This window comes from Penicillium solitum (assembly GCF_028829755.1).
Source record: "Penicillium solitum strain IBT 25940 chromosome Unknown utg000008l_segment0_segment0, whole genome shotgun sequence".
Classification (NCBI taxonomy): Eukaryota; Fungi; Ascomycota; class Eurotiomycetes; order Eurotiales; family Aspergillaceae; genus Penicillium; species Penicillium solitum.
This window is the reverse complement of record NW_027072127.1, coordinates 1,583,511-1,602,061: the sequence shown is the minus strand read 5'-3', so window position 1 is coordinate 1,602,061 and position 18,551 is coordinate 1,583,511. Positions and strand designations below refer to the sequence as shown.

The 18,551-nt window shown below is 50.0% G+C and overlaps 7 protein-coding genes across 7 annotated transcripts; 2 read left to right on the top strand and 5 right to left on the bottom strand.

The window, feature by feature from the left end:
- Positions 1-487: 487 nt before the first annotated feature.
- N7455_009891 (HECT-type E3 ubiquitin transferase UFD4) lies at positions 488-6,468 on the bottom strand (the record flags this gene model as incomplete). Its single annotated transcript, XM_040962244.2, has 5 exons — positions 488-684; positions 747-5,549; positions 5,636-5,715; positions 5,775-6,050; positions 6,374-6,468. 5 exons carry the CDS (start codon positions 6,466-6,468, stop codon positions 488-490), a joined length of 5,451 nt encoding a protein of 1,816 aa, XP_040807307.2.
- Positions 6,469-7,697: 1,229 nt separating this feature from the next.
- N7455_009890 (nicotinamide/nicotinic acid mononucleotide adenylyltransferase) lies at positions 7,698-8,679 on the top strand (the record flags this gene model as incomplete). The annotated part of the gene is made up of 3 exons (XM_040962245.2): positions 7,698-8,008; positions 8,077-8,350; positions 8,422-8,679. The coding sequence occupies 3 exons, from the start codon at positions 7,698-7,700 to the stop codon at positions 8,677-8,679; spliced, it is 843 nt and encodes a 280-aa protein (XP_040807320.1).
- An 890-nt stretch (positions 8,680-9,569) lies between these two features.
- Positions 9,570-11,035, top strand: N7455_009889 (SIS domain-containing protein; the record flags this gene model as incomplete). The annotated part of the gene is made up of 2 exons (XM_040962239.2): positions 9,570-9,944; positions 10,065-11,035. 2 exons carry the CDS (start codon positions 9,570-9,572, stop codon positions 11,013-11,015), a joined length of 1,326 nt encoding a protein of 441 aa, XP_040807313.2. The 3' UTR covers positions 11,016-11,035.
- A 230-nt stretch (positions 11,036-11,265) lies between these two features.
- On the bottom strand, positions 11,266-12,506 carry N7455_009888 (class I SAM-dependent methyltransferase). The gene is made up of 2 exons (XM_040962236.2): positions 12,167-12,506; positions 11,266-12,072 (listed from the first exon to the last, which is right to left on the bottom strand). The coding sequence occupies exons 1-2, from the start codon at positions 12,453-12,455 to the stop codon at positions 11,318-11,320; spliced, it is 1,044 nt and encodes a 347-aa protein (XP_040807317.2). The 5' UTR covers positions 12,456-12,506; the 3' UTR covers positions 11,266-11,317.
- A 220-nt stretch (positions 12,507-12,726) lies between these two features.
- On the bottom strand, positions 12,727-14,426 carry N7455_009887 (putative proline permease; the record flags this gene model as incomplete). The annotated part of the gene is made up of 2 exons (XM_040962250.2): positions 12,727-14,032; positions 14,092-14,426. The coding sequence occupies 2 exons, from the start codon at positions 14,424-14,426 to the stop codon at positions 12,727-12,729; spliced, it is 1,641 nt and encodes a 546-aa protein (XP_040807309.2).
- Positions 14,427-15,719: 1,293 nt separating this feature from the next.
- N7455_009886 (uncharacterized protein) lies at positions 15,720-16,079 on the bottom strand (the record flags this gene model as incomplete). Its single annotated transcript, XM_040962238.2, has 1 exon — positions 15,720-16,079. The coding sequence occupies one exon, from the start codon at positions 16,077-16,079 to the stop codon at positions 15,720-15,722; it is 360 nt and encodes a 119-aa protein (XP_040807322.2).
- A 66-nt stretch (positions 16,080-16,145) lies between these two features.
- On the bottom strand, positions 16,146-18,021 carry N7455_009885 (uncharacterized protein; the record flags this gene model as incomplete). The annotated part of the gene is made up of 5 exons (XM_040962252.2): positions 16,146-16,241; positions 16,293-16,901; positions 16,955-17,372; positions 17,430-17,877; positions 17,979-18,021. 5 exons carry the CDS (start codon positions 18,019-18,021, stop codon positions 16,146-16,148), a joined length of 1,614 nt encoding a protein of 537 aa, XP_040807314.2.
- Positions 18,022-18,551: the final 530 nt, after the last annotated feature.

The window sequence follows — 18,551 nt, the reverse complement described above, 5'->3', positions numbered from 1 at the left end:
TTTTATTCTATCCAACGAAATGGAATCTGGATGAATATGGATGTTGCAGTCCGCGAGTAGTTCCTGAGTGATCTCGGAGGAATGGGAGAAAGTCACTCTATTCAATGTGGCAATTGTCATGTTTCATTAGAATAGACTCTGTGCTACAGTACATTTGTACAAAATGATACCCCAGTATGGGAATACCTACAGCAGAAGAACTAGATTTCAGTAGAAAGTGATAATTGCTATCTATTACCACTATCGTAAGGAACCCCCGCCATGACGCCTTTCGACCCAGATGGCATATGAAGAAGGAAAAGACAAGAACAGCGAAACAGCCCGTCCGAAAACTTGGGAATTGGGGAGGAACAAAGCAGAAACAGGTCGCACGTCGTCGCATCGTGAATGGTTTCTCGTCCTGGCTGAGAAAGACGGAAGCCGGCAAAAGAGAAAAGATGGGAGAGGAGGTAGTGGAAGTTTTCGGTGTGAACACCGGTCGGCATGTTTAAGACAGATGGAAAGCTCCTTGGCCTTCCTTGATGGCGACGGAGAGGCGCTTCTTCAGAACATCCAGGTCACTATAATCTGGCAACTTCAGGTAGTTGACGCAGGTCATCACACTAGGAAGATAGTCGTCTGGTGTATATGGATGTTCACTAGGGCGACACACAACAGTGAAGATCGGTGTGAGACTCTTGAAACCTGTAATTGATTATATTAGTCAGTGGGGGGCTTTTATGCGGTGAAAAATGGGATTAACATACCTCCAATGGGGAGCTTGGGGCTACCAGTGACAAACTGAAGGAAATCTCGGCGTTGCTGATTGTCCAGCTCGCTCATAGTCTGCAATAGGTTGCGCACACTCCGACTGTCCATGTTGAACCCGTGATCAGCCTTGATGGAGTCCATTAAGGTCTCGATAGACCAATCCTCCTCCGCTTGTCCGAAAAGCATGACAAGCTCACTCGGAGTGAAAGCACGAAGGGAGGAGAAGGGGAAGACCTGTGAGAACCCAGCCCGGAAGGCATCCACCTGACGCCGGACACCGCTGCCCAGGGTCATGTCGATCACCCGTTCAATGTAAGTGTCAACATTTTCGATTGTCAACGGTACATCGGCGCCGCCAGGAATCAACTCAATAGTAGGATATCCAGGTAGGGTAAAGTCCAAGCCGAGGTCATCCACACTGGCGCCGTGGACCGTGATGTTTTGTACAGCCTCAGATTGGCTGGCTGGCGAAAGTGAATTATCTGCCTCAATGGCGTTTCTGGCATTGACAAATTCCTTGAGCATGATCAGGGACTTCGCCAGGTCATGATCCACCAGCTTGACAGTCCCTAGAGATGGTGCCACCGAAGACAGAGTATCCGCGATACGGAAGAACGCTGGGTTGAACGAAATGTCGATAATCCGGGAGTCAAGCATCGAGCGGGCCACGAACTTTCCGAGTACCTTGAATATGTTCAATTGCTTCTTGCCCATATCCTGGGCTGCTTGCTCATCACTCATCGGTGCTGGGAACAGGCCGCGCTTGCCAAATGCGTATTCTGCAGTAGAGCTCCCGTCTGTGTCTCTCCAGATCTTAAGCTTCTTCTTCGAGAACTCCCTGGAAACAGTAGAGTAGAATTCAAGAGTCGGCCCTAATCCAGTACCAACTTCTTCAAAGTATTCAACCTCGAGAATGCTGGGGGAAGACCCATAGAGTTCCATGACCTTCAATGCAGAATCAAGTATGCGAGAACGAGAGATGCGCACTTTTTGGCGTTGCAACCGCCCAAGGAATGGACGATCATCGCGGCGCAGGTCCCGTCGGCTGTCCTCGCCACTTTGAGAATTTTGCCATCTCATCATCGCGCGTGAGTAGCCAAATGCAGTAGACTGCAGGAATAGATGCCTTGTCTCGAATGGGAACAAGAAGGAGAAAAGCCTGGCTAGGTCTTCGCTCCAACTTGGAAGGCAATCGCTTGCCACAATCAATGGCTCCTCGAGTTGGCGGTTGATCTTGGCGGTGAGCTTCGTGTTTATGAATTGGGCCAAGGGCTCTGATGTGATGGTGGCAGAGTCTTTGCTATCGGTCAAGATATCACCAATCGTTGCGTTCATCTCGTGCAAAACACGAAGCAGGCGAATGATGGATGAAGTTGTGGGGTCTTTGTCGAGAGAGGCTGGAATCTCAAGGGCATCACCCTCAGAAGAAGCCTGGGTGGTAGATGTGAGGGTCGAAGGCTCTGGAGGTGGAGGACCAGGAACGCGCTTAAACGTGATGGTGTGGACCGACGACCAGACGTTCTTGGCACTAGTCTCATCCAAGTCCTCACGGTCGTGATGAACACCACGGTAGATGGTTGTCTCATTGGTAACGGGCTTGCCATCTACGAAGAACTCAAGGTGCCAGTCCTGGGGCACCGAGGCCATCGCAGCGGCATAAGATGAGAATGGGCGCCCGGCAGAGGCGAGAGAGCTATTGCGCATGCGGTTGGGGAGAGAAGCAGCAGGTGCTGATGATGAAGGTTTTGATGCAGCTGTCTGGGAGGGAGTGCCAACCCGGGTACCGTCCTCCTTGCGGGCTGTGACCTTACCTGATGATGCGACCTCCATATTGACTGCCGAGGGGTCAGAGATATTGTCATTTTCCATGTCATCATCAAGATCATCAACAATGGCGTTGAGTTCTTCGTCCTCATCTTCCTCACCGCCTTCTTCGTCGGTCAATTGCCTTTCATCTGCGCACTCAAGGGGCTCGTCATCTTGGTCTTCGTCTTCATCCTCTTGGACCCGATTTGACTGATGATGCGGGTGACCAGTTGAGGGATCATAGGCGCCATCCGTAGGATCGGCAGCAGTCCCATGCGGGGCCCCTGCATGACTCGGGAGGTTCATGCCAGACCCAGAAGCCAGCTGCTCACGGAGTCGGGATGCATTGGCAATTTGGGAGAGAATCGAGTCCCTGGTCCGCGAGGAGCGAGGCTTTTCCGCCACAGCGATTCGGGGATGGAGGAAGTCATCCAAGGCCTTGAAGGTAGCAATAGCATGGATTGACACCATGATGTTGCGATAAGGACGAGGAACTTCCGACCCTTCATCGGCAACAAGCTTGAGTCGGAGCTGTTTGCTCAGCATGTAGGCGGCATTGCTGCGGGTATTCTCCAGCGAATTGTGGCTGACAGTGAGGACCTCGAAATGTTCCGTCCTGCTGAGCAAGTCTTGCAACTTGCGGATAAGTACGCTGAAAGGTGTTGTGGCGGTGCTCTGGCTTTGAGCCTTGTCTGAGATTGAAACACCCATAAACGCGCGCAGGAAGTCGGCTCTAGCATCGCGAATAGAAGGCGCTTGGAAGTTGCCAAGAACACTCAGAAGAACCTCTATGATGCCGGAGTTGAGCAATTCAGAGCTAGTAATGCTCTCCAAGGCGTCTCCATCAAAGTATGACGCGAGCTTTTTAAATAAGAGAAGACCACCCTCGCCACCACGGGAATAGCGTGACTTGGTTTCGAAGGCGAGAGATTTCAGTGCTGTCAAGATCCTCAGAGCCTCTGCTCGGACAGTTTCGCCATGGCTTGCTTCATATACCTCGAGGAAAGCTTGAGCATCTCGGATAACTACGTCGTTGAGGGCATTGTCCATCTTTTGTAGACTGCGTGGGCCCGCCATGAAGTCATCCTCGGAATCAGACATGTCATCATGGTCATCATCCTCGCCATCCTCGTCGTCGTAGTCATCAGCTTCATCGTCTTCATCCTCATCGTCTCCCCCAGTCTCCCCGGCGATTTGGTTGGGGCCGTGCGATGGATCCGTGGTCGTGTTTATATTTGTGGGATCGGATGAATCCATGTTCTCCTGGTCTCCTGATAGAGAGCCTTCGGATAGTTTGATGATTGCGGAGATAACTCCTTCGCGGTGGAATTGATGCTGATAGACATGTTCGAGCCGCTGGAACAGTAATTCGGCGCAGCGTAGAGCCAAAGATACGAGAGAAGGGTGGTCTTTCTGAGACAGAATAGCAGCCAAGAATGAAGCATAAGGAACTGTGCGCAGGGCGTCCTCAATCAAAGAAGGCTCGAGAATGTGCAGCATTTTCAGCTGCGCAATGAGGACTTTCTGGCGTACATGCAGATTGACTGTGCTCGAGTAGGCATCTGTCAAAGTTGGGAACAGAATCATGGCAAAACGCTTAAGCTCTGACTTGCAGTTGTCGAGCAAGGACCGCCTCTCATCCACTGTCTCTTTAGTTTTGGGGGATCTCAGTCCGATGGACATGTGGCTATCGAAGTATGAACTTAGCAGATTGTCTGTCTTTGAGGCATCGCGGCTTGGAACACCTGGTAGTAGCTCGCAGATGACATTGAGAGTTTCAAATACTTGTTCACGGGGCCGATGAATCAATGCTTGCATAACTAGCACGCTGTCCATCTTGACGGCCGTGTTATCCACATCCTGTGGTGGTGACACGCCGGTCAAAATTTGGTAAAGCGTATCCACTACATCCATCTTGAGAAGCTCGTTTGACAATCGTGGGCTTGTTTTCGATACGATTGCCAGTACCCTAAGGAATTGGGTGTGGATATGAGGCCCGATCAGGTTGGTCGTTCCCGGCAGTAGGAGACGAAGAATAGCTTTGAGCATTGCAGGCTCGATGAGCTCCTCCAAGTTCTCGGGTCGGTGCTTGAAGCTCTCGACAATCCGTGATACGCACAAGCACCCTTGCTCCACGACCTTGGGATCATTGCTAGCCAAGACGTTCAGTAGGGTGGGCATTACATCCCGCACCACAGGGAAGGAGTCATGAGGAAGGTTGCGACAGCAGTTGGCGGCTGTACTGACTGCTGTGCGTTGAGTGCTGGTTGGGAAGAAATCCAGATATGTGAGGCAAGCGGTCAATCCACCTTCCCGCACAATTGAGGCTGGGAAATCGACTGAAATCTTGGCCAAGGTACTTAAAGCCTGCTCAGCCAGATCGATGAATTGTATATCAAGCAGCTTTTGACAAAGGATGGGGACAGCACCACCATATACAACATTCGCCACGGAGCCCCGCAGAGCTTCCATTAGGTTTGCGAGAGAGCGACATGCAAGGAGCATAATCTCGGGATTCTCTTCACCGAACTGATTCGGTTGCATCAGAGCCACCAACTCCTTCACGTATGGGTCAGGTGAGAATTGACCAGAGAGGTTATCCTCGTTCGAAACAAGCAGGAGATCCGAAAGCTCTTGCAGGGCAATCAGTTGGAGAGATGGATCATCCTTTGCTCTCAAGTTGGAGAGGATATCTCGAAGACGTGAGGACATGCCACTCATCATGCCAGTCAGCGCGCGTAGGGTGCTCTGGAGTCCCATGGGGCCTCGGCCGCCAAACAGGCTGCTGTGGAACGGATCCATATCATCATCACCGAACGTCGAGGGGTTGGTGCCATCGTTGCTCTCGCCCGTTTGGGATCCTTGGTGTTCTTCCTGGTGTTCCTCCTGCTCGATTTCCTCCTCTGCATCACGCATCACAACATCGGGATTTGGCTTGGCGGAACGCTTCTTCGAGCGTCGGGGTGGTGGAGACTGTGTTGTGGCGGGTCGATCTATAGAGAAACAGAAGGAATCAGCAACTATCGCATTAAGACACCGATTTTGTATCACACGGCCGATTCTCATCCATAAAACTCACCGTTCCGACTCGACTTTCGCCTCGATGGTTGTGGGGACGTCGTCGATTTGGATGATTCCTCCGACGGTCGAGATGACGGTCTAGATAAGAAGAGAAAGTTAGCCCCTATTCCTATTCATGATTGTATCTCAGCGCCTACCCCGGTTGTGACATGGCTGGACGGCTGCGGGTACCTCGACGGGGTGCAGCAGGAACAGGACCAGTGGATGGAGCTGTTTGAGATGCTGCAGTCCGCGGTCGCTTAGTTTTCCTTTGGGGCGACGGCGGTGCTGGCTGTATCGGGGCGTCTGCTTGTCGGTCGTGGCGGGACGATGCCTTGCGTTTCCGGGACGAGGTTGAGCCGGCTGTTGGTAGCGGTGTACCGGACTCAGCAGGTGGAGGGTCTGTGGCGAGTCTCGCGGAGGAGCGAGTTATTCTGGATGACATGAGAAAGTGGTCTTTTTGTTTAATTATGTGTGACGAAATCTGGGCCTGAAGAAAGAGAAAGACAGAGAAAGAAGACCGGGATGGTCAAAGCGATAAGCAGATAGTTGGGTACAGATGACGAATCTAGAAATGTAGAAGCGATGATGGCGATGAATTGCGAGCCATCCACTTGATAGCCCAGGGGGGTGAGTGAATAGGGAGTACGAAGGATCAGGGATCAGATTCTCGCCAGTGAGCGTCCACAGATGATGAGTCTGAACGTCCAGGCGGCCAGTGTGTACTTGAAAGCGGAGAGAACGGGTGGGAAACTACCTCAGGGAAGAAGAGGCCGTGGAAGTGCCTGCGGGGGAGTCGGGATAATCCTCGAGAGGGTCCTGGCGGTTGGCGGAAGGCCTTTGCCTGGCCATAAGTTATCGGATATGGGAAGCTCGATTGAGTTGTCGTCACCGTTTTCAACCCGCCATCCGCACACCTATCGAAAGGCTAGCCGAATGGGCTGGCGAGAACGATGTTTCGGGTAGCTGTAACTGTTGCCGTTGGGGCTATGGGAGTTCAAGGAAAAGGATGATTACCAATTCCAGTCACACACAGATGAATTTTTTTAAATAGGTGGGGGTTAAGAGGATGGGGAAAAAGAGGAAGGGAAATTGAAAAGGAGGATGATGATGGGATTCGGGGAGCGTCAGGCGGCGGAAGTGCAACATTCGATGATCTAACCAGGTACTTATATACCCCAAAGCAGTAACTGGTGGTATATACTATATGTGTGATTATTAGATGGTTTTTTATTTTATTTTAAACATGTATACTGATTAGTATACTGACTACTATGATTTATTGCACTTATTTTATTTCCATAACCTCATTTACTTCATTTTCTTTACGGCTTTCTTTATCTCTCACACATTTACATCTTGCCTGGATATCGGGCAGGGAGCGCCCGAGACCTGTCTGACAGTACAGGTGGCAAGAAAAATATCTCAAGGGATCCCGTTTGTATATGTTTATGCAAATATATTTTATGATACATATTGTACTTTGATATATGTGGTCCAATTAATTGGTTGACAACCAAAGGCGTTCATCCATGTACCATGTACTCCGTATAGCTAGAGCACATTGACTATATTAGAACTCAATGAAAACGCCGAGAATTACATATATAGCATAGGTATGTATGTATGAAATAAGGACCTTGAGAGTTAAATGAACCTTATTAAGCTGTTAACTCCTTAACTTATATTCCCTTAACTCAGAAATGTAATCTTAACGGTGTTCAATCCGGATCACGGAGACACGCCGAATAGCACTCGATTGACTCACCGAGGTTGCGATCTTATTAATCACCGGGGAACTCCAGGGCTGGAACCTGATATTCAGAGAGGAAAAAAAAAAGAAAGGAAAAAGGAAACATCACATCTTTTCATCTTTCATCTTTCACATTTCACCTTCATTCGCCTTCTCCGGCGCATTCTCTTGCCGCCTTCGGTTCGCCCCCCGCCATTCGCAACTCACAAGAAATTCATCTCTTCACTTCTCCCCTCCCCCGCCTTTTCCCGAGCCCCATACCCTTTTTGCTTTCCCCGGAATTCAAGATCTTCGAGGGGCCTATTCTTCTCTTTACTATCTCTCCATCATGGCAATCGAAATGGTCGGCGGGCAGAGTGATGATGTCCACCAGACACCCGTCAATATCACCCCCGCTCCGATGGAGGACTACACCTTCCCGGAGTATCGCCTCAAGCGCACGATGAACGACCCCGAAAAGACCCCTCTCCTGCTGGTCGCTTGTGGTTCCTTCTCACCAATTACCTATCTACACCTGCGAATGTTCGAAATGGCCAACGATCACGTCAGATTCGGCACCGACTTCGAACTCATTGGAGGATATCTGTCGCCGGTGTCGGACGCTTATCGCAAGGCTGGTCTGGCCAGTGCGGAGCATCGGTAAGCGATTCTACGGCCATTATATTCGGTCTAGTTATGTCCGATGACTAACGGGGGTTGATCTATAGGGTTGCGATGTGCCAACTTGCAGTCGATCAAACCTCCGACTGGTTGATGGTGGATACATGGGAGCCAATTCAGAAGGCCTATCAGCCAACTGCTGTGGTGCTGGATCACTTCGATCATGAAATCAATGTGGTTCGTGGCGGAGTGGACACCGGAAACGGAACCCGGAAGCCCGTTCGCATTGCTCTGCTAGCTGGTGCGGATCTGATCCATACTATGTCCACACCCGGTGTATGGAGTGAGAAGGATCTGGACCATATTCTGGGCAAATACGGCGTAAGTTTCTTCGGACATTGAATACCGTTCACCCCGCGCTCGAGAAATAAGCCGCTAACAGATCTATTTAGTCTTTCATTGTGGAGCGCAGTGGTACCGATATTGATGAAGCCCTAGCCAGCTTGCAGCCCTGGAAGGACAATATCCATGTCATCCAACAGCTCATTCAGAATGACGTTAGCAGCACCAAGATTCGACTCTTCTTACGACGTGAGATGAGTGTGCGCTACCTCATCCCAGTTCCCGTCATTCATTACATTGAGCAGCATCATCTATATGAGGATGATGGCACGGCAGAGAAGGGTAAAGAGAAACAGGAGGGTCGATAAAGATGATACGACCATCTACTACTGCCTGTTGAGGCATACTCTTAATGACTCCTAGCGACGCCCACATCCTGACGCGATACCCCTTCCTTCTGTCCTTTCCTGTGCGACAGATGATGTTTTGTTTTTTTTTTTTGTTGGAGTTTGTGGAGTACTTTTGAATTCTAAACTTGTTGGCCTTTGCCCTGGCTCAAAGCCATTATCAGCGGGAGAATCTTGCAATTATCCCCAACCGGATGTACATATCACCATTTCTGGGCTTACTTTCTTTCCTGCTATGCCCTCTGTATATATATGAGGACTCAATAGACCTCTTGGGTTAGACGCCAATTGCTCTAAATCTGATCAAATCAAAGCTTATACATAGAAAAGTCTTGCACAGAGTATGCTTTTTTGTACCTTCCTACACATTTCAAAAGCAAAAGAATATCTAAAAAGAACATCAAAGAGACACTGCAAGGCTGTATAAGCGGCCGAGTATTGTTGATATTGAATGGCATCGGCCTCGGACATACTTAAATAGGTAGATCGCCTCCACATTCACCATTATAGCATAGGATGACACCATATTATTAGACGGGGTTAGACGGAATGGATTGATAAATTAGCAGAAACAATTGTCAGACAGGGGTATTACAGTTATAAATCAAAATGCCCCTCAAACAGACCTAGACACCCTACAAAGTACATATATGCATGTAAGAAAGTGATAATTCCCCGGTCTCACACGAAAACACCGATCCCCCGATCGTCCACTTGTTATCTTCCGTTATCGACTGATCTTGGATCTTCGGCCTCCGCAAATTAACCGGAGGCGTGCGCAGAGACCACTTCACTCATAAAATCAATCTTACTTCCCAGTCACTATGCTTTAAAACATTGAGAAACCCACCATGTTAATGTTCGAAGAAACCACCCCGGACGCGCCCTCGTGGCCTCTCACCCCCCCTAATTCAATCGATCTCCAAGCACCAAAAGATGTCTCATCAGTGGTGACAGCAATCCATGTGATCTCAACCGAGCGAGCAGCCCTCGCTCACCTCGAGCACATCTACCAGACCGACGCGCGGGCGCAACACGATCTCGCTCGGGCCGTGGATCAGATTGCGCGGAGCGTGCGCGAGGGTGGGAAGCTGGTCGTTTGCGGGGTCGGGAAAAGTGGGAAGGTCGGACGCAAAATCGAGGCTACGATGAATAGTCTCGGTGTATATAGCGCGTTCCTGCATCCGACTGAAGCCTTGCATGGTGATCTGGGATTGGTTCGGCCGGTAAGCCCACCTGCGCCTGCTTCTGCAGAGGCGTGCTTTTTTTTTAACTTTGGACCGATTACCTTCGGGTCTTGTTGATAAAGATATTGGAACACTAAGATACTAACTTGGTCTATCCAGAATGATACCGTACTTCTCATATCCTTTTCTGGTCGCTCGCCGGAACTCTTATCTCTGCTCCCGCATCTCCCCGCTACTGTCCCGGTGATCGCGCTTACATCGCATACGCATCCTGCTTCATGTCCGCTTCTCTCGTTGCATGGCCCTTCGGGGATGGGCATTCTTTTGCCGGCTCCCATTCATGAGGATGAAGAGTCTTCTTTCGGTGTGAGCGCGCCCACCTCGTCCACGACGGTGGCTTTGTCGCTGGGTGATGCGCTGGCTATTGCTACGGCCCGGAAGTTGCATACTGCGACAGGGAAGAGCCCTGCAGAGGTCTTTCGGGGGTTCCATCCTGGTGGTGCTATTGGAGCGGCGGCGGCAGCGGCAGAGACGCCGCTGACCACGCCGTCCAGCGGCATGTCAACGAGGGCATTTGACTCTCCGGCGTCGTCTATGTCTCTTCCATGGGAGGAAATCACAAATACTCAGTCGATTCCTCCTTTCAATTTACAGTCACCACCGGAACAGCGCATCATTTCTCGAGATATGTTGGTCGCGCTCGATCAAATCCCCACTGTCTCTGCGTCTTCGTCGCAGTCACCCGGCGATGTGCGACTTCTTGATATCCTCCTCACAGCCATCCAGAATCCCAATTCCAAGTCATGGGTGCTGTTGTCTCCGTCTGAAATAATCCCACCACGGCACATTCGTGCGCTCCTTTCTCCTGGTGGAGATATGGACATGCGTGTGTCTGAGGTTATAGCCAAGAATCCTGGTACTCCATTCATTGTACCTCAAAATAAATGGCTCTTGGTGGCAGACTCAACACCCCTGGCTGAAATTCGGCGTACTGTTTCTGAATCTCGAAATAGATCAGATCCAGTCTCTGTCGTTGCTGTCGTGAAGGAAAAGGCTTCCCCTGGCAGTTTCTTAGGGGTGATGGAGGCAGAGGATCTATTGGATGGATGACATGGCTGAAAAGCGACCCTGTTTTGTTCTTATTTCTTGGATATACTCACTCGATTTTACATATCGTTCGCATTATCATGCATTCGGTTGACGATGTTACGCCCACACAGCTTTGTTTCTCTTTGCATACATACTTTTTCTAGATGCACATTTACAATCGAAGCCCGAGCCTCACAGCCAAGGCTGTTCACACACGATGCAAATTAACGCCAATGATATTTCTCATGGTAATACAATCAGTATGCGAATTCCCAGGTCTATATAGTACAGAACACCCTCTCCTCACAACACAACAAACACAATCAAGCCTTAACAATCGGCTTAATACCTTTATGGATAGCAGCAATACCACCGGTAAGGTTCTCAAATCCTTGACCAGGAATCATAAACCCAGCCTTCTGAATCATGCCCCTAAACTCCTCCTGACTGGGGAACCGCTCAATACTCTCAACAAGATACTGATAACTATCGCGGTCCCCAGCAACAACCTGCCCAATAAGCGGAATAGCACTAAAGTTCCAGCGCTTATAAATCCCATCCAGAACGGGGTTATCAACCTTGCTGAACTCCATACAAGCAAAGACACCACCGGGCTTGAGCACCCGATACGCCTCATTCAGCGCAGCCTGCTTATCCGTGAAGTTCCGGATTCCAAAAACAACAGTGTAAAGATCAACCGAGGCATCGGGGATATGGGGCATGTGCTCAGCATTCGCTTCGACAAAATCCAGTCGCGACGTGTTGTAGTAGGGGGTATCGAGGGAGCGCTTGCGACCCTCGGCCAACATATCGGCGTTGATATCGCTGATCGTCACGCGGGTCTCCATGTCGTGGTTGACGTTTGACGCGTGGTCCAGCATCCGGAAGGCGATGTCGCCGGTCCCGCCGGCGATGTCCAGGATGTTCCAGCCGCGTTGGTCGGCGGTCATGGCGGGGAGACAGGAGCCTGGGTTTAGGGATCGCACGAAGTGGTCTTTCCAGAGGCGGTGGATGCCCAGGGACATTAGGTCGTTCATGCGGTCGTAGGAGGCTGCTACGGAGCTGAAGACGGCGCCGACTGTAGGGGGTTGTAGTTAGTTATGAAGGTTCGGGGTTTGGTTCAATTGAGATGGTGGTCAATTGGATAGGGTGAGGGTGATCCTGGTCCTTACCTCGCGTCTCTTTCTCTGACTCGGGCACATTGGTGAAGCCGAAGTGTGTCATGCGGTCATTTTCTGCCTTCTGCTCCTGGGTGCGGTTGGCACAGGAGAAACAACGGTAGGGAGTGGTGGGTTGGAAAGCGCGACGCTTGGCGCTGTAGTGCAAAGCCCGCCAGGCGGAGCGAGTTGACATGGTGGACATGGTGGAATTGATGTTGTTTGTAAGTCTGGAGAAGCTCAGGTGAACCGGGCAACTTTTCTTTTCCAGTCCCGGTCCCCACCGGTGCGTGCCCTTAAGCATCACCCGCACAGACCAATCAGAGTGTCTGGTTGAGAGGTACAGCTATTCCACCTACCTAGCCACCTATTTAGATGTAGAAAAAGACATCAAGATTTTATAATTATGCTCAAATTAGGGTTTATTCTATCGTAAACTATGCCGGCCAACTATTATAGTTACTATATTTACTATGTAGGCTTTGAAAATAGCAAATATCAAGTGGAGTATAAATCCAATGAAGAAAAGGATAAGAAATATATATATACAAAGCAAGCATCAAGCATAGAAACAATCACCACATTTTCTCCCATACTCGTCGGACCCAATGCATTTTAGCCAACTCCTCCTTCCGGCGTTCCGCCCAGCCACCTTCTTCCCAGATCTTGCACTCTTCATCGATCTCTGCCTTCCCAGAGTGCAAATCCGCCTCTGCAACGTTAACAAAGGAACTCCGATGATAAACCTTCCAGAAGACAAACATAACAATCCAGAATGCGAGACCGAAATACGAGGTGATAAAGCCTTGCACACTGAACGGTTTGAAGACAGAGAAGCCATTGAATATAGCAGTCAAGCAGCCAATAACGATAGCAAGAATCGCACCGTATGGCTGGAACGGCGCAGCCCATGGAACGAACGACTTGCGGTCAATTCCTTGCGCTTTCATAGCGCGGTACCAGGCGATGAAGACACAGACCATGCCCGTGTAGGTGAGTACGAAGGCGATGGTAGTCAAATCAACGAACCAGAAGAAAACCTCGACGGAAGAGGTACTAGCCACGAGGAAGGTAATGCAAGACAAAACAGATACTGTGAGGACACAGTAGATAGGAATACCGGATGCAGTACATTTCAAAAGGAACTTCGGCGCTTGGCCGTCGCGAGCGAGGGAGTAGAGTGTTCGACTGGAGCTGTAAAGGTAGGCATTACCACAAGACCATCCCGAGAGCAAGATCAGGAAGTTGATCAGATCCGGCAGGCCACTGATACCGAGGTTCTCGATTCCGATAACCCAGGGCGAAGCAGCGGAGCCAGCGGCACCGTCAGTAATGGCGGACATGAGACGTGGGTCGCGGGGACTGCAGATGATGCCTACAGCCAGGACTCCGATGACATAGAATCCAACAATACGCCAGAACGTCATCTTCGCAACTCGGGGGATGGTTACTCGTGGGTTCTGGATTTCTCCTGCGGCTAGGGCTGGGAGATCGGGTCCAGCTACGGAGAAGGCTGCGTACACCATGACGGAGAAGAAACCCAAGAATCGGCCTGTGGTGCCCTCGGTATAGTACTCGAACATGACGCCCTCGGTCCAATTCCGGAAACCATAGACATCGTGCTTGGGGTTTCCTCCGACCATTGTGATGAAGGTGAGGAGGACAAGTCCGATGAGGAGAAGGATTTTGGTTGACGCTAGGACGAACTCGCTCTCGCCGTACCATCTCACAGAGACAAGGTTGAGCATTGTGCAAACAACTAGTGCCATGGCTACCCACACGGCGGGATTGACGCTTGTGTTCCAGTATTGCATGATCGTCGAGACTGCAGAGTACTCTGTACAGACTAGCATTACACCGCCATAGAAATATACCCAGCCCCTGGAAGGGTTAGTGTCTGCAACGTAAAGCAAAGCGAGATAGGGCATGGAAAGTCTTACATAGCAAACCCAAACGCCGGGTCAATAAACCGGGCAGCGAGCTCAAAGATCGACCCACGAATAGGAAGGTATGCAGCCATTTCACCAACGCATAGATTGACAGGTAGGATAAAGAGACATCCCCAAATAAGATATCCGAGGAATAGTGACAGCGGACCGGCATCCCGCAGGTAGGATCCAATACCAACAAAAAGCCCCGTACCAATTGAGCCTCCGATGGCCATTAATTGCACATGTCTGGATGACAGACCGCGCTGTGTCTGTCGGTAGGGTGAAACCTCGCCGGCGCTAGTATCCTCTGGGACGGAAATGTCTGTAGAATCTTTCTTCTCCATGGTGAAATATTACTCAAGCCTATAATGACTCCAATCCAAGAGACGGGGAACATGACTCTTTATATGCGCACTGACATTGGGGTCAAGAGTGCACGGAGCCAAGAACGATACTGATAGACAGCATACATGTTGATCATGCAACCTCTAAACAAAACTGCCAAGAACATTAGCGTGGGAGACACGAGACCTTCAACGCTACTGATAAGAGGGATATCGAGCAGGATCACCTCTGTCTTCGGGATCATCCCAAAAGGGGGAGGAGAAGGCGATGCCAAACCTTGAAGATCTGCCAAGTGATAAGCTTATCAGGGCTTAACGGGGGGCTGACCGTGATTGACTACTTGGCCAGGGGTCCCTGCTCAAACCTGACAAACTATTTAAGACTTTTGATAAGACATGTTAATGCCTCAAGGACTCTCCCATTTGTGGGGTAAACTCTTGGACAAATCAAAACCTTGATATCGGAAGTTGCCCGGGGGAATATCATCCAAAACTTTTAGACCAGTAGACTTAAAGCAATTCAAAATGTTATATTATCTTCCAATGGCCAAGAAAATTCTCCGACGCCCTGGGATCCATTCACTTTTGGATTGCGGTGTACAGAGTACATATCGTGACATTCTCAGTTAACTTTAAGATGGCCGAAACACGGCCGAAGCCAAAATGTCATCCCCCGCATTTTGATCAAGCCGCGGGGCTTGAGCACGAGACGCCGGCCCGGTGTGTATATTTCCTACAAGGTTAAGGTTAAGGTCCATGACCGGCAGGACTTTCCTTGTTCTTTACAATTGAGATCCGTATATACCTGTTCAGGCTTTAGACTTGGGATAAGAATTGTGGTCTGGAAAATGTCAAAAAAATACTCACAGAATCACCTCGACCACCATGGAGTACTGCATATTAAGAATTGGACAAAAATGAGCATAAACCGCCTCCCGAGGTCCGTCCCCACCACTCCACTGAATACGAACGGATTTGGTTGAGCATCACGCAGGAGCCCAGGACGGGCTGGTAGTTGGAAAGGACACAGAAGTATTAAAGACCCCCAACCCAAAATCATAATTGAACTTGAAAATGAAAATGAAAATGTGAAAGGGATGAAATGCACAAACACAGCAGGTATAGATAGGACAGACGAAGGGCGGTAATAAACACGCAATCGCAAGTTCAGCTCGATTACCGCCAGAGGTATAAATATAAACAGATGACTAGATACAATCCCTGTGATCTACTCTATGAAATGATTAAACACACAACCTTCAACTCCCACAAATCCACATCCTAACCAATGAATCATTCAAACGCCAACGGAAGAAAACCCTCCGTATGAGCCCCATCCAACGGCCACGGCCAATCCGACAACAACTCCGGCGGCAACTGGAACTGCATAATCTGCTCGCCCATTGCCGCCGGCGGACCGACGGTCGGGACTGGGCCACTGGGAGGAATGTATGTTGTGGGTGGGATAGCGATTTCGCGTTTACTGTCCATGGGGATTGTGTTATGTTGAGGGCGCGGGTTTTGCGCCGCGAGATTGAGTAGTCGGGAGGTACGCATATAGCCGTCGATTCTGTCTACCTGCGACCGGAGTCGTTGGCTGGCGCCGGCGGCGCGCTGGTGACCTGTCTCGAGGCGGCCTAGGAGATCGGCCATTTCAAGTCCGTGGGGAGGTTAGTGGGTTGGGTGGTTGGTTTGGGGGATATGTTAAAAAAAAAGGACTTACAGTAACGTGCGGACGCGTTGGTAGGATGCTTCTGATAAACTTCCTTCCATTACAGAGCCGAGGATATAGCCGATTCCGCCGAGATGATGGAGCTGCGAGAGGTTAGTAAATGAGAGCTAGGGAAATAATGATGATTGGCTTACCAAAGGAGAGCTGATGGCATTCAAATACTCCACGGGAACTTTGCTGAAAACACTGAGGAGTTCTCCAGCCACATCACATTTGCGGTCCACGCCCAGCTCTTCTGCTGACAAGAGGACCATCCGGAGGAGCTGCAGTGTTGCCTGGATGTTGGCAGACTGGAACCCGAACAGATCCTTGGCCATATCGCCTGTAGTGGGTGGGGTTTCTTTAAATTGAGACGGAAGCGCGGCGTACATAGATAGTACCCTCTCCATCACTGCTGGTTCTGACATGGATGCCGGGGTGAACAGAGACCATACCTGTGAGGTCCCGTTGGCGGACGAGAAACGACGTCGATTACCGTCGACGACGTATTCTAAAATTCGATACAGATCTGTCGTAAAGTTCCAGCCCCGAAGCCAGGCTACGGGTTGCCGTGATACGACAGTGACATCGTCCGGGCTGACGCCTGACTCTGGAGATATGGGCGGCAGCCCGTAGCCGTGTGGTGTGATGAATTCATCGTCAACTTCGCTCGGATACCGTACCAGAGAATGCGCTTCGCGGTATCGAATCACGCCTCCCCATACAATAGTAGAATAAATATCCAGCGTATAGATAGACCAGAACTTCAGACCTAGAGTTAGTGGGAAGAGTAACTATAAGATGAAGGAATACATACTAGTCTTCGTCGCTCCTCGGTTTCGATAGCACTCAGGTTCTTTGGCCAAAGCTTTTCATCATGGAGGCCCTCCATGCTGGTGAGAGTGTGGTACATGCCGGAGTACTTCTGCATATTCTTGATCTGGCCATTTTGAACACTGGCAATTGCGAGAATAGCGCATGCACGCATATAGTTAATTCCTCTTGCCGCTGCAAGGTCTCGGGGAATAGAGTCCTTGGCAGCGGCATAAAATGCCTCAGATGGAGGTTCGGCAAGTTCATCGCGATGCCATCTATTAGTGAACAGCGCACCATCTCGCGCGCGTCCAGAAACCAATGCGCAAACTGCCATTGTTGAGGCGAACAACCCCGGATTTCGGAGATGCTCTTGGTTATGAACTCTCTCAATGAAAGATTGCTTGTGGAAAAGCGGGAAGCTGGAATTTTATCAGCGATAGAAAAGGGGAAGGAGCAAAGATCAGGTGAATTCGTACATTGGATAGACAATCTCGAAGTATACTTGCACCAGATTTCGGATTTGACGATCACTAGCGATGGCGAACGCATTCCATGAGTTTCGCAACGCGCCGTCATCATCATACCCCTCCGTTGCCACCCCACCAGCATTAAATGTAGACCATGGATCCCCTGTGAATGACGGGCGGTGGGCGGACTCGGTGTAATACGAGCTCCTCGACGCAGAGGAATTTGACATCCTTCCTGTCGCCTGCGCAGCAGGCGGGACAGGGAGAACATTCTCAGGGGCAGGAGTTCCCACCAACGGAGTGTCTCGCATCGAAGCCCTGGTGCCAGCCTTGACGCCCCGGCGCTTTGCGGGGCGATCAAAGGTGCACGGGACGTCAAAATCCGCACAATTCTGACATCTGCCTAGCGGGTCTTCACTTCTGCCGCACTTGATGCTGCGTCTGTTGCAGAAGTCGCCTGTGAATGCAACATGAGCGTTGAGCTTCCTAGTACAATCCGGGGGAATAATTGCCGCCAAGCGCAAGTGGAGTATACAAAATGAACGCGGGGGATCTTACAGGCTTTGGAGACGCGTTGGAGTTTTCGGGGTTTTTGCGACATTCAATTCATTAGTTCATTCCAATCTTGGAAAGTGGTCTCAAGCAAGGAAGCGGGAGACACTTGGGCCCCGAACTTCGGCCAAAAAACGGGGTTCCGTGAGAGAGACGGGTCGCGTGTGGGAAATCGTGGGGTAAGGCTGTGCAAAATTGGGGAAAACGACAAAAAGAAATTGACCAAACTCAAGCAAATATCTCCGACATCGATGCGCAATTGAATTTGCTAGAAAATGAGTGAAGATAAAAGTCGGCATTAGAGTTACAAGCCACAAAAAGATGACTCAGCAGAGTGTCATTCTAAGGTTGACGCCGCCGGCCGGGGGGACGATCGAAAGCAGTGGAGATTTGGACGATCATTGGGTCTGAAAGATAGAGTATAATCTATTATGTACAACGTTGCAGATCAATTAATATTTACACATACTTTGTAAATGTAAAAGAGAAGATTCAATATGCCTATAATCTTTGCCAAGGTGTTAGGTATATATCCTTTACATGCTGCATAACCGGGCCCACTACTAGTAACAAGTGAGA

Coding starts and splice junctions, on each gene's coding strand:
- N7455_009888 (XM_040962236.2), bottom strand. CDS start 12,455: ATGCTTAAGGGCACGCACCGGTGGGGACCGGGACTGGAAAAGAAAAGT. Junction 12,073..12,166: donor GTCAGAGAAAGAGACGCGAG/GTAAGGACCAGG, acceptor AACCCCCTACAG/TCGGCGCCGTCTTCAGCTCC.